Source organism: Lepidochelys kempii, chromosome 1 (genome assembly GCF_965140265.1).
Source record: "Lepidochelys kempii isolate rLepKem1 chromosome 1, rLepKem1.hap2, whole genome shotgun sequence".
Classification (NCBI taxonomy): domain Eukaryota; kingdom Metazoa; phylum Chordata; order Testudines; family Cheloniidae; genus Lepidochelys; species Lepidochelys kempii.
The window spans coordinates 294,317,119-294,332,315 of NC_133256.1; the positions used below are offsets into that span (position 1 = coordinate 294,317,119).

The 15,197-nt window shown below is 39.2% G+C and overlaps 1 protein-coding gene across 1 annotated transcript in view; it reads right to left on the reverse strand.

Moving 5' to 3' along the window:
- Positions 1-15,197, reverse strand: part of ARID2 (AT-rich interaction domain 2) — a 166,729-nt gene that overhangs the window by 54,402 nt on the left and 97,130 nt on the right. Inside the window, 6 exon segments of the mRNA XM_073327994.1 lie at positions 2,123-2,846; positions 2,848-4,981; positions 5,416-5,615; positions 6,357-6,491; positions 10,844-10,919; positions 15,003-15,167. Of these exon segments, the coding sequence (XP_073184095.1) occupies positions 2,123-2,846; positions 2,848-4,981; positions 5,416-5,615; positions 6,357-6,491; positions 10,844-10,919; positions 15,003-15,167 (3,434 nt within the window).

Consider the following 15,197-nt stretch of genomic DNA (forward strand, 5'->3'; position numbering starts at 1 on the left):
TGTGAATTTTTCATTATTGCCCATGACTTTTACTAAAAATATCCATGACGAAATATTAGCCTTAAGAATGAGGCAGAAGAATAAAAACTACCTCAAAAAAGGATGGGGTGTTTTTTTGTTGTTTTTTTTTTAAAGTGTATAGCAGTAGTATGGCAGAACCACAAGTAATATATTTCAAATGGGAAAAAAATCATACATATTTTTCTCTCACTCTCTTCCTCAACAATCTGAAAGAATGACTGTCTGTTAACAGTTCTGAGAAACATTTTCTAATTCGGATCAGCTACGTTGTCTAGGGCATAAATATCCACAGTCAATTATTTTAGTTAAAAACAATCAGGTCAATCCTTGATAAGACAGTTCAACATTTTCTATATTCATCGGATCTTTAATGCGGGTACTCAAAAAACCAAACGAAACAAACAAAAAAACAAAAAAAAAAATCCAAAACCCCCAAACTGCACAAACACCAAAAACCACCCACACTCTGTACTCTAAGCAATGCATAGCTAATGTATCCATTTTGGGGAAAAGATATTACTTACCAAAATCTGGTGAACCCTTATGCTACACATTGGCAATTTTCTTTTGTCATCAAACAACTTTTATTCAAATCAAAGATCATGTGTCAATCAGAATAATATACATATTTGATTTTCATTTAGATTTGCAAAATTTTCACAAAGTATTCTCACAGTTAAAAGAAAATTATTCATCATTACCTAAAGAGATTTCTTGTCTAAAGAGTTAAGGCATCAGACAGATTTCAGTAAAAGTCTAACTTAATGACAGTGCAGGAGTACCACCCTGATTAAGCAGGTATCCGCTTAAGTGGATTCTAGTTATAGCTCTGTGTCCATAAGTCTACATCTACTAAATACTAAAAATGAACAATTATCAAGTAAAAAAAGTTTATTAACTCAATGCCTAAGAACACTAACCCAAACAAAGTTTTCTCTGATTTTTCCCTCTCTTTCCACAATCTGTCTTCCTCTTACCACCCTCAAATTAGTGAATATCTCTTTTGCTCTAATTCAGAATATGAAACAGTTTCTTAAAATGAATTATCCATAAATTAAGGGACTTTCTGACCATATGCTGTGCTAAAATAACTAGAGAATGTAAGAATTTTGAATATAATCAGGAATTTTCCTGGAAAATGGTACTGAGATGTGCAAACTGGAATACTCCTATTTACAATAGTACAGTAGGTGCTAAATGTCATATTAAGAATGGACACATACTATAGCCTACACTGGTGGTGAGGTACGAGGAAGCTTGCACTTATAAAGGTAAATAAAGTTTAATCTCAAAAAGAAATTAAGACCACTATCCTCCAACCTGATCCATGCAACAGATTATTATGCCTGTGTAGAGTCCATCAGATAGGACTGCAGAATCAGAACCTATGGTGGAAAGAAACAGCATCCTTTTTGACCAATGGACAAACTCGATTTTCTACTGACTGGAATAAATTTAAACTGAAACATTTATTATCCTTTACGGATCTCCAAACCCAAAAACTTTAACTTTTTTCAGTAAGCTCGAGGACAGTGGTAGAAGTATAAGCAACTGAGACATTTTATAATATATATACAGAAATAATTTGAAAGTCACTCCTCAGAAATATACTTATGTGAGCTACTAACAAAATGTGTAAGAACAAAATATAAAACACTACACAAAAGTAGAGACTGCCACCTAATAGAACACCTATTCTAAGTGAGGAGGCAAGATATGGACAACTCTGAGAGCAAGAAATGATAAAACAAATATTTTAAGATTCTAAAATACAAAGGACTATTTTTAACCTTCAAAATAACAAAGCAATTAAATAACAGAAAAGTAAACACAAGGGGTTTTCCCTTGATGCATAATCAAGTTGCAATTTGTTAGACTTTAATCCTTTTAAATAAATTTAAACTATACTACTATAACTGGCATCAAAAACAGAATGAGAAGTATCAGAACAGCTTAAGTAGGAGCACACTAACTGATTTTATGAAGATTTGAAATCCCACATGGGGGATAATATTGGAATAGCAAATTTACATTTTGACATATCTGTTTCTTTTACAAACCATATTTGGTAAAATAAACACAAAAAGTTTGCTTAACCTACCTGTGTGACCATGCTTTGTATATATGTTGTTGGATGCTGCTGCTTTTGCTGAACAGCGCTTTCTATTGCTACTTTAGCTACAGTGCTTGGATCCGCTCCAGCTGGCACAGCAACCATAGTTGCACTGCAACCTGCATTGTTGGGGTCACTGATTGTAACAATTCTAACTCCTACTTTATTTGGAATTCCTGGAACAGTTTCCCTATCATTATCCTCCGCTGGCCTCTTTACAGTTTTGCATTCTGCTGTGCCATTAGTAGACCGAACTTCAGATGACAGGGTAGACTGGGACACTCTAGGTCCTGAGTGTGGAACTGCTATGATTTGATGCCCCTGTATAACAGAGGCTGTAGATTGTGGTGAGACAACTACACTTGGGCGTTGCTGAGGCACATCTGAATTCAAACTTGAAGCTAAAGGTCCATTAGGTAAATCAGTGTTGGTACCACTAAGTTGCTGGGTTAACAGTTTTGCAGCTTCCTGTGTACCGCTTACAACAGGTGAACTACTGAAAGTTAATACAGGTCCATTAGAAATCCTTTCCCCTTGATCACCTTTAGCAGTCTCTTGCTGCATGACATCTGAATTCCCTTGTTCCACTGGAGAGATCTCACCATTTCCTACATGATTGGAAGTTTTGTGATTTGGAATGTTTTTGCTCAAATGAGAACCATCTCCTTTATCAAAATCACAGATTCCATTAACTAGGGGCTTCTTCAAATCACTTAATTTCCTGTGTGTCCATTTGTTCAAAGTTCTGCTTTCCAGGAGCTCCATTCTCACCCAATTCTAATGATGGCCCGTTACTGACTTGTGAGCACTGATTGGCCTCATTTTGAGTTTTCCCTGAGTTAGAAGGAGGTAGACTGGAGTCATTATACTTTCTCCCATTTAAAAGACTTCCCACCTGCATATCATTTTCCTTTGCATCCCCATTACTGGTGTTCACAGCTCCTCTTCGGCAAGAGGGATTTTCCATAACTTCAATTTTACGTTCATGAACGTGTAAACCTGTTGCTTCCTTTGCTTCTTCCTCCTTTTGGCAAATTATTTTATCACCTTTGAATGGAGGAGCAGCAGCACATGGTGATTGTCCAGCTGGAGGTGCTGGAGTAGTTGGAAGTGTTTGCACCTGAAGCCCAACTCCTGTCTGTGTTCCACTCATTGAGATTCCTGCTGGAGCAATGAGCTGAGTTGTATTTCCCTGACTCACAGTTGCAGTAGCAAAACTAGTATTTGGCACAACTGTTATGGTAACCTGGTTGCCAGAAGTCCCTTGGAAAATGGTTGCTGGGCTATTTGAGATCAACTGGCCTGGCAATATTTGTAGATTAGAAATGGGTACTGTTTGTACTGCCCCTTGGGGCTGGATTGCACTCTGGACCAGCTGAACATTTTGCTGTCCAACTAATAGCTGCTGAGCTGGAGACTGTCCTTGAACTCCAAAACTTGGTGCTTGGTTATTAGCCACCTGATAAACCACCTGAGGGCTAGGGGCTCTTGCATTGTTAGGTGGAGGAATCTGTGGAGCTGGGAGTATAAGCTTACCACCAGGAGTTGAAGGGCCTCGTTTTGGAAGAAGCAGCTGTTTTATCAGACTAGATTCTCCAGACGAAGGCTGACCAACTCCTGCATTAGCTTGCTGTGGCTGAACTTGCATTTGTACCGGTTGTTGTTGCTGGACTTGTACTTGTACCTGTTGTTGTGATGGCGCAGGTGAATGTTGCTGCTGTTGCTGCCTCTTCACGGAAAGCATCTGGCTGACAGTAGGAGGGGGTCCTTGTGACTGAGTAGTAGATGGAGATGACATTACTGTAGGAACCTGGTTATTTGTAACTGGTCCAGGAGACGGTGAGGAAGATGGAGTTATGTTTGGTTGTCCAGTCAACTGGACAGTTTGCCCAGCTGGAAGAGAAGCTGGATTAGTTAGCACAATTTGGTGAATGGCTGGTGCATAAGTTTGACCTTGCTGAGCTGGCTGGCTTACAATCACTACACTTTGTTGGGATGGTGGCGGCTGCTGCTGCATGGGTTGCTGTACCACTGTAGGTGGGACTTGCTGAGAAGGTAGAGGCTTTGGAGCAATATTCTGAAACCCTACCCTAGAAGTTTGTGGATTTTGGACACCAGCAATAGTAACCACCTGCCCAGCTGCAACTTGAAAATTCTGTACTGTAGTGGCAGAAACAATATTGGATGCAGAGGTTGTGACATATTGTTGGGGTGCTATGATGACTGTGTCTTGTTGCTGGTTACCAGCAGAGGGCTGCTGAGATGAAGTCTGCAAAGGTTGTGACGATGTAGTGATTAACTGTTGACCCTGTGAAACTGCTGAAGTGCATGCTGGTAGGTTCTGTACTCTGCCAAATATATGACCCTGAGGTACAGCTTGTTGAATTACCGTAACAGGAGTGCCTGAAGGTATCTGTCCTGGTACCACTGCATGTAGTGGAGACTGTTGTTGAATTACAGGTTGGTGGTGAAGCAAAGTCTGAGAACTGACAACAGCAACAGATGGTTGTGGTCCTGCACTGCTGTGATTTTGATTAGAAGCTTGTGCTGCTCCACCTACAGCAATAGTAACAGGAACTGCAGATTGGGAAACCGAGCTCTGTATTACTGTGGCCTTGACTACCTCACAGGAAATTGGAGTTTTATTCTGAATGACAGTCACGGTAGCGTTTTGTTGTTGCTGTGTGTGAACTGAAGGATTTTGTGGAATTCTAGAAACAGTCTGCGCCACAGTGTGAACACCTTGAATTGGAAAAGACATCTGTGTTGCTGTCAGATTTGAAGACTGGTTGTTAACTGGGGTCCTCTGAAAATGGTTTCCTACACTTTGTGGTCCATGTGGGATTCCTGTTGACCCAAATGAAATAAAAAAAATCAGAAATCTTAATGCAAAAATCCAAACCAAACCAAAACAGTCCCACCCCCACACCTCAAAGCAAAACACACAAATATAAAGAATCAAAAATCCCAAATTTGAAATTATCATTACAGCCAAGTGAAGTAGTTTCTAAACTCAGCTATAGCATGTCCGGATTAGTGGTGGATATAAGAGTGGCTTGTCTGGTGACTTGCAAATTTAGGGATTAGGTGTCAAATGCTAGGCAGTATCTACCCAGATACTACTTAGTAACACTATCATCCAACACTATAAAGCATTAAACAAAAAAATTAAACAACTAGTTTCTAAAAACTTCTTTTCACTGAAGTTTACTTTGTTTTACCTAGTTTCAGAAGCAACAAAAATGGCTGCCACATAAAATATAATGTAAAAGATAAAGAACCTGCTGGTGAAGGAGACGGAGATACATCAGGAATAGAATCAACCCGGACGACAGGGGTAGCAGAAGTTGGTTGTTGCTGATAGTACATCTGAATGGGAAGTGGTATAGCTCTCCTTTTAACTCCTACTACGTGTATATGTGCCTGCCCGTTGTTATTTGGATCCTCTACTCTCTTCACTGTGTGATTTGGAAAGACAGTTCTGCCAAACACAAACATACAGCTATATACATAACAAAAATTCAGTCCTTTCACAGTGTTATTTTTTTCCTCTTTCTTTTCATTTTTAGCACATTGACTCTGTTCTGTACGTAGAGAGGACAAAGACAAACATATATACAAAAACTAAGAAGTCAAATACTTCATTGAGTACCTAACTGCAAAATCTAGATCCAGGATACTAATGTTAGTCAGTTAGGGTTCAACCTCTGCCAAAAAGAGAAGGAATGGGCATGGGAAATCTCCATTCTATTTTTCAAACAGAAGAGTATTTTTCAATGGCTAATATTTGGTGACAGCATCTGTTTCTGTTTCTGCAGAGTTGCAGCCTGTCATGTGTCTTCTCACCAGAGTGAGATGCTCAGATGCTTTTTTTAGAAGACTACCTCCTTGGAGACTGAAAGGTTCACCAGAATTAGCATTTACAATGGACAAGAGAAATGAAAACTGTAACCCCCAAAAGCTAAAAGTGGAAGAAATATATGGCCAAACACATACAGCAAGCTCTAACAAAGTCTTTACAAAGAACAAAATAATTGCTATTGATTTGAACTATCAAACTTTTTTTTTTTTTTTTTTACTTAAAATTCCAAATGCTAACAGATCAGAGCAGTCTTTAAAACTCATTTGAGAGTAGGTATTTCCCTAAAGAAGTTTGAAGTTGCAGATTAGCATTAGGCATCCACAATCTCCTGTTTATTCTTCTTTAGACTTTTCACCTTACCGAAGACATTTATAAAATCCAGTTGATGTTAGGATTCCACCTCGAGCTAATTTACTGCAGGTTGAGAGGTATTCAGAGTACATTTCCGCTCGAGAGACTGAGCAATCTGAATTCACCTCAAAATGTGCATTCAACCTGAAAATGAAGAAAGAAAAATAAATGATGAAACACACTGCAACATGGACAATACTTTTTAAAGGGTTGAAACGCTACTCTCTGGCTGAGTAAAGGATTTTGGACAATCAGTAACAACACTGCTAATTAAAATATTGAAAACAGCATTTTAATGCACTCTCCTATCAAACACCTCCTCAATACAACGTAATTTTATCTTTCACGATGTAAACCTCAATGCCCAAAGTTAATACAAGGAAAAGCACAAAGATACATGGCAAAAATCGATCACATAACATCCTGTTGAGATTATTATTTACATATATAATATGCAAGACTTAGTAACATATTCACAAACCAAAAACTTATCTGAGAAAATTTCAGATTGAAAATGTGTTTCAATGAAGTCCCCAGAACAACTTTATATATTCTCTACAAAATTCTACAACTTTAAAAAAAAGAAAAAGAAAAAAAACAACTACATATAACCCACAAATGTTAGAATATCTGGAAATTAACAGCTCAGTTCCTCACTGCCATATAAGCCTTAATCATCTGCTCACCCCACCCAACTGTGTCTATCAGTTAAATAAATTATAAATTTAAAGGCTTCAAACTATATCTTTTAAACTTTAGATCAAAAGTCAGATATACTTTAGCATTGCATACTCATTCTCTATCAAAGGTTTCCATCAAAAATTTGCTGACCTTACAAGTCAAAATAAGTTTTTCAGACTGATCTGCTAATCTAGATGTAGTGCAATACACAGGAAAATCAGAGATATAGTAACAACCTTACCCTGAACTACCAGGATCATAGGGGAATAGGAGTGCTACAGAGGCAGAACATTCATCCCTGGAGGCAAGCAGGGTGAAGGCCTCATGTTGTCCTCGAACAACCGGCTCTGGCCAATGCTCCAGGCAATATCAATAAATTCCCAGGGAGCGAAGCAATGTGTGGTTCCTGAAGGACCTCCACAAAAGCACAGCCAACCAAAAAAAAAAAAAAGGATATTTTCCTTAACTGGTAATTTTTATTTCTTTGAGATCCTCTATGCCAGCTCAGAAAGTTGGGAAATAGTTCCTTTCTGACAGCAAATGGAGACAGCAACAACTCTCTACAGAACACCAAAATATCTGCACTGCCATGCAGGCTCAAAGAGTATCAATATATTTTTTAAACTGTCAGCAGTACAATCTATATCACCTATAGGATTTGAAAAAACACACCGTATTCTCTATTGTTTAGCATCATCTAAAAGTACTATAACCAGAATGTAATTAGAAATTCTAAAGAGAAAGAAAGCAGATGAGAGAATTTAGTGTTGTCTTCTTTCATAGCCAATACAACCAGGCTATGTCCCTCTAATTTTTCCTACCCATGTGCAGAATGAATTTTGTCATGTGCACCAATACGGAGGTGATGTGTGACATATCACCTTCATATTGGTGCACATAACAAAATTCATGTGATGGGGGTGAGGGCTCCGGCTGGAAGTGCAGGCTCTGGGGTGGGGCCAGAGATCAGGGGCTCAGGGCTGGGGCAGAGTGTTGGGGTGTAGGGGTATGAGGGTTCCGGCTGGGGGGTGCAGGCTCTGGGGTGGGGCTGGGGCAGAGGGTTGGGGTGTGAGGGCTCCGGCGGGGGGCTCCATCTGGGGGTGTGGTCTCTGGAGTGGGGCCCGGGATGAGGGGTTTGCGGTGCAGGAGGGTGCTCAGGATCTATGGTGGGGAGAGAAGACTCCCCCCAGCTCTCTCCCCCGGCAGCAGCAGCACCTGGGCTGTGGGGGAGAGGCGCCTCTCCCCGCCTCGGCAGCTTTGGGGTTGGGGTTGCAGGATAGGTGCTCCTCACAGAGCAGGTCTGGGCCAGGGCTGTGCTGCCTTGACTGCACCTGGGGCTGCGCTGCCCCAGCAGGTCTGGGCACCCTGTCTGTGGCTGGGTCCGGGCTACTCCGGCCACACCGCAGCAGAGTTGGGGCTGTGGAAGGGGCGCCCTGCGCCCCGGTCGCAGCAGATTGGGGGCCAGACTAGGTGGGGTGCCGGGGGAGCGGCGCCCCTCCCGTGGCAGGTCCCCAGGCGGGTTCCTTGAGTGCCTGCGCGGTGCTAAATAGGCTGCTGCGTGGCTGTGCAGCCTCACACCTTACAGGGAACTTAGAATACAACACCAGTAAACATTATGCCTTTTTTTTTTCTTGCCAAACTTTTAATATAGTTACAAAAATTGAATCCACATTCTGTGTAATAATGCATAGATATTATGAAAAAAAAAATCAATATTCCTGCTTTCTCTAACCAGATTGTCATTAAAAACAGCGTCAGTCTCCCATGACACACACCAGTATCACTGTGACCACTGAATGTCAGAGAAGATGTTCTGTATCTCATAATCTTGATTTGGGAGTTGGTGATTAGACCATGATGTGCACTTACCTTGCAGGGGATCCTCATTCCGGCCCAGTTGGCTTATAATATTAGGGATATTAGTTTTAATACATTGCCCCTCTTTAGCATGTCCTTCTGCTGCTTCCAAGTGATAGCAATATTTCTAAATTCTTTCATTATGACTTACTACCTTTCAACTTCTCTCAGTAAGAGACAGTGACAAAAACTTACTAAGAGATTTTACAGGGGTAAAAACCCCTCCATGTTAGTCTCTTTCAATTGTGTTTGCATTAAAGCTATTTCCCATTCTTCAACTCCACGAAAAACATTGGAAAAAATATCATGGTTAGTATTATATTTTAGGCTTGTGTACAGGGCCACCTGTTTTATATCTTGTTGGTTCACTTCCATTTAGAATTCAGAAAAAGAAAAATAACTATAGAGTACCCAGCACTTTGTTACCTAGCACAGAATCAGACAAAAAATAACCACTACAGATCATTCTGACATTGTGTTGTATCATTTGTTTAATTACATTTTGTCATCTGATGGTGTTACACAACTGCAGCATAGCACAGTGATTCTGTTGCCTTTTTCTACTTCTTCCACCAAAATATTGTTTTTCCTGTTCCCCAAATCCTGGCTACTACTGAATAAGAGGTGGCATCTGTGGAATCTTTCTCCGATTTAACTGCCCATTCCTGCCTGCTTGAATGCAAGAGAGACTATTCTGCATCATTCCTTTTTGGTTTTGGGGGCCAGAAAGATTTCAGTGGCTCCTTTTCTACCTTTCCTAGGATTGGAGGTTGGCAGAACAGCAGCATGGGAAGCAGGGGAGACTGATTGCTCACTGTTCCTGCATTATTACTTCACATCTCAGTGGGACTGCTCTACTGTCTAATTCCCAGGCAGAAAGAGTATAGTATAAATATAACCTGTAGAATTCATAGCTGTATACAATGGGCTTCTGAAGAAGCAGGTTTGAGAGGAGGAATACGCCGTTTGAGAGGAGGAATACGCAGATTCCACTTATTTTGGATTATGAAGATTTCAAATACTAGCTGCTATTTTCTAGCTAAAATCTTCTATCTGAGGTTTTCTATATTAACTATATCACTGTAGTATCTAAGCTCAGAGTCTCATCATATGTTAGCATCAACTAGCAATAACTCATATTAATGATACCTCACACAGAGCACAATATAAGTGTCTAACTACAAGCAGGAGCAGAGGAGGCAACTCAGTTGACCAGCTAGGATCTACAACAGAACTACTCCTGTGCAGTCAAAATCCTTGCTTAACTTGTAAGTGAAATGACAGACTTTCAGTGTAGAACCATTCTGCTTCTTGTAAAATGCTCCCCACTTCACTGTAAAGATATTTGTGTATAGATGAATATCTGAATCAGTTCAATAACTAGATCCATCTTGTGAATGTATTAACCTATATCATTGCCCGCGAGGGAAGCGGGGAGTGTTGGAAGTGGAAGAGTTTCAGGAACTGATCAACCCAAAGACTTAGAATTTGAGCAGACACAAGTATAGGTCAACACCAGTTTGAGGAATCACCCTAGCCCTACTTGAGAGCTACGAGTTGGGGATCAATTCTTTAGACTATTGGATGTACAAACATACATTATAACTAGTAAAAATATTAAACCAAGTATGGGGCGGGAGGTCAGAGGAAAAAAAGGTCTTTCATCTTCCCTGGTTTGCTTGAGTCTCCCACTGATGAAATCCCAGCCCTTCCAGAAATCTAGTTTCAAAATTTGAGAAACACTTTCTTGTATAGCTACAGTAGCACAAGATGAAAATACTGTTCAGTTATATAATGCTGCTCTACAGTTTTACAGCAAGATTAGATTTGTAATTGAATTAAATTATATTCTAAGAAAGAGAAAACAACTAGTTTGAAGTATCATGTCAAGTGACTAATATTCTGTGCTGTTTTTCCCTCTTCCTCAAGAAAGTATTTGAATGGAACTGTATACTTACCACTGGCATGCAAATTTCTCACTGTCTATTTCTACTATTCCTGGTGGTGGAGCAACATGCTGTGCTGCTCTTGATGCTGTGGAAAAGGAAATAAAAAGATAAATTTGCTGACATATAATGATGATTCTTCCTATAAAATTGAACATCTCAGGCAACACAAAGAATCATCTGAAGTTCAGCGGTTTCAAATTTGATTTGAAATTTGTTTTGTATTTTTGAGAGATCTCTCCCCTCACTCTTCCCCCAAAGAAGTTCATTTTGACAAAATTAAATGTTAGGATTAATTAATTACTTACATCTACAGAGAGATTCATAGACACAAAGTATAACTACATACATTTTAAGAACTCCCCACATCCATGTCTTAAAAGGCAATAGCTTATTTATTACTGAATGATCAGATTTGCTTTAAATCAACTCTGTTTAAATGCATGCCAAGTTGTTTCAAAGATGTAATGAGATGTGTGTGAGGACACGTCTCCAACAAGGTTTTTAGCCACTAGTGTAACTGTATTAGTGCAAACTGCTAGTCTAAATGTACTGCACTAGTATAAACCATGACTTGCACACCTGGCTTGAAACTGGTTTTATGATAGGATGGAATGAAGTAATAGGAACCACCAGAGCCACAGACAGTAAGAAGGAACTGAGAAACAAGTTGGTCCACTTCACCCTTCTTCCCCGGGAGGAGGATATGTCAAGGGTATGAGGCCAGGTGCAGATCCACTGACCCTGATGGCCAAATACTTCTGATCTCAAGTTCATGAGGCACATGAGCACCAACATACAGACACATACATATAGCCAATCACTCAAAGAAGAAATATTGCTTTTTCTCAAGCTTGGTTGACCCCTCTGTCTTACCTCCTCAATTCTTCCTGCCTGCTCAAATATTCTAGCACCTTATATCCCAGGGTGGAACTAATCAGAACCAATTTGAGTTGACCTTAAAGTAATAAAAATTGCCTACATCTTTATGCAAGATTCAAGCACATGACATCAAGATGCTTCAACAGAATAGCAATGCACTCTTGTCCAAGGGTGTTAAATCCTGCCATGTTACTTAATTCTCTTTATAAAAAATGAATTACACTTTCAAATAGGAGACCTAGCCCTGGTGATCCATGCCATCATCATCTCTGTGCTGAACTACTGCAATGATTTGATCACAAAGGCCACACAGAAGCTGCAACTACTGCAAGATGCAGCGGCCTGCCCATGCGGCCAGTTCACAGGCAGTCCTGTAAACCTGTGTTACACTGGTGATCAATGACCTGCAATAGGTCTACACAGAGTTCTATATCTGCTTCAAGGTCTTGGCACGAATCTTTAAAGACTTTGACATGCTAGGACCTAGTTACCGTAAGTCTCTATCTTCCTGTCTAGCACTCCCATTTATGATTAGTAGGAATCATGCAGCTGATGCAAACGATCAGGGGCATGTCATTCTCAATGGTGGTCCCTTGGCTGTAGTATTCCCTATCATTATTCAGAATACTGAGATGGTCTGGGAACAAATAAGGTTTTCCCAACTACTCTCCCTTAATCTATTTTTCAGTTTATGTGCATCCGAGGTGAGGGGGGATGTGCGCTCATGCACCAATTGCGCAAGCACTTCTTTGCTTAAGAAAAATGTTAAAACATGCTCAGGGCACCATTTCAAAATAGTAGTAAGTTTAGTATTTCTGAACTAATTTTTTTCCAAATATGAAAATCACATTCCTCGTTGAGGATTATGTTTGAACTTTTAAATAAAAACGCTTTCAAGTTTTCTGAACACATAAAAGTCTCCGTTGTTCTTTAAAAGTAGGCAAGCAACTTGCAACCACTTAAAATTGGATCAGCTGCTCAAGTTAACTTAAAAACAAAACAAAGAAACACCTTCAAGAGCAGACCAAACTTGGAAAGTTTTCACCAAAGGGCAAACTTTTGAAAAAGTTACAAATCATGGGAAAAGAGGACTACAGAATGAAATGTAAAACAACTACTAATGCTGCCTTAAGATATGTTTTGTGAGTAACACAAATACTAAGATTTTAGTTTGCAGTGGGAAATTATTATTTTGTAGAATGAAAATGTGACTGATACTGGGATATAATTATCTCATCCTTCAATGCTTTCCACATTAATTTAACTCTTTCAACCCAAACCGCTAGGTCACCTGGTTCAGTATCATGCAGGTATTTCAGTATAGTCCTATTAGAGTCAAACATGTTCCATTAAATAAAAAAGCAGTAACTAAAAAGTAAAGTTGTACATGAATGCTTACACTACTTACATGATTAATACAATTTATTCTAGTAACTTGCTTTACAGAGGTGCAGCACATCTATATTTGGAGTTTGCTCCTGTCTAACTACACCAATGTAGTCATATCAAAGCAAAATTCTCTAACGTGGGCAAGGCCTTCAATCGGCTAGCAAAAAGTTTGTCAAGATTTTATGGCTCATACTTTTCTGGAGTCAAGTCACTGTGAACTGCAATGTTTTATAAAAAATGGTTTTGAGAAGAAGAAACTGATTAACTGAGAAAGGTTCTGAATGAGTCGGTAATCCAACAAACCACAATGTCTATTAAGTCCAAGAGGGAAAGGGAAAAAATACTAGGGAAAAACTTAAGTTTATATTTAGCCACAGAAATGAAACAGAAGTACTAGAGTCTTTGAATCTGACCCTGACTTGAATGGGAGTTGCAGCTCACCAACATGTCTCAGGTTTACACCCTTTAGGAGCTTCCGGGAACCACACAAAGGCAGTGTGGGCCTTTAAAAAGTGGTACTTTAAGTATTGAGGGGGGAAAACCGGGGGGCGGGGGGGGTGGTAGTGGAGTTGGATTTTTTTGGCAGGGGAGGGAGGGAGGGAGTTTTTAAATTTGAACATTTTTTAAAAAATAGTTAATTATTTTTTTAAAAGCAGCAACTTATGTCAAGATGTGTATTAGTTATTTCAAAGATCTACACTTTTCAAATGGCTGAAAGCACTTGACTCTTGGGTCTCCAGTATGAGCCAAATCCTGCAGGTTTTACTTTCACTGAAATTATGGGAGTGAGGGCAGCAGGACTGGGACAAGCAAGTACACGCTTGATTGTATTATCAGTTGTTTAATTAATGAGAGTGACATTTACATTTGGATTGGATGAGTCACTGTAGATGCCATGATCCAACCATGCCCATAACTTTCTTGATATGCAATGTATACTTGTGAAAAGCACTGATTTAGACATTTTTCTCCTATACTTGCTGTAAGAGGAACCACATAGGTCAGCAGAATGTAATTTTGTATATGAATTTAACAAAAAAATTTCTTGTTAAAAACCCTGTGTGTGTGCGTCAAAAGATACTAAATATCTAGAGTGCAATTTTGACCCTACTAAAGTCAAAGAGTGCTTTATCATTCACTTCAATGGGGCCAGGATTTCGCTCTGAAAATAGATTTCTGCAACTAAACAATATCAACAATATCAAGTACATTCTGAGGTTCTAATGACCTCAACAAAGGATGAACTTTCCTTTAAGTTTTAATTGCAGGTGTTAAACTTTAGCTCACATCACAAATGAAATGTTTAGTGGCTTCAGTGCAGTCATGAGAATTATTTTTCAATCTTCATTTCTATGATTCCATTAGATCTGGTAGCCCATTTTCCTAGAATTTGACCCAAACACTAACTGAGAACATATTTTACATACTGCCACCTACTTACTATTCACACAGAATATAACACAAAATGGACTTGCTACCCCTCTGTGAGTTGTACATATTTTGACGACATGCAAATGAACAGGTTAATTTTAAATAAAAATGTGTAACATATTCATTGTGTACATTTTCAAGATTGACAGCGCTGAAAAATGTTAAGACTCTTTCCATGTTACTTCAGAGTGTTTTCATGTAATGACCAATATTGTTCCAAATATTTATTCAATTAGAAAAAGAAAAAGAATAACTTAACATCCATTTTGCCAGCAACAATACTAAAAATATGCATGTCTGATTTGACATATTGAAGCACAAGTAAATCATTAAATTACACACAGCTATATAGCTATACACATGCACGCAATTATACTGCTACAGATAGAAAAACAGATGGATAGTCACATATGCTATAAAGAATGTTCTACAAAAATACAAAAGGATGTTCTCCTACAATAGCACTAACCTGGGACAGCTGTTGCATGGGCCTGTGAGGAAACATGCTCCACCGCCTGTGGCCTGATTTCAGATACTTGATGGTTGGAGCTCTGATGTTCAATGAGTTTTACAGCAGTAAGTGCATCAGGTCCAAACATCTGGATGTCCATAGAAACCAGACATACTAATGTATCTAAAACATTAAATGCAAAACCAATAACGA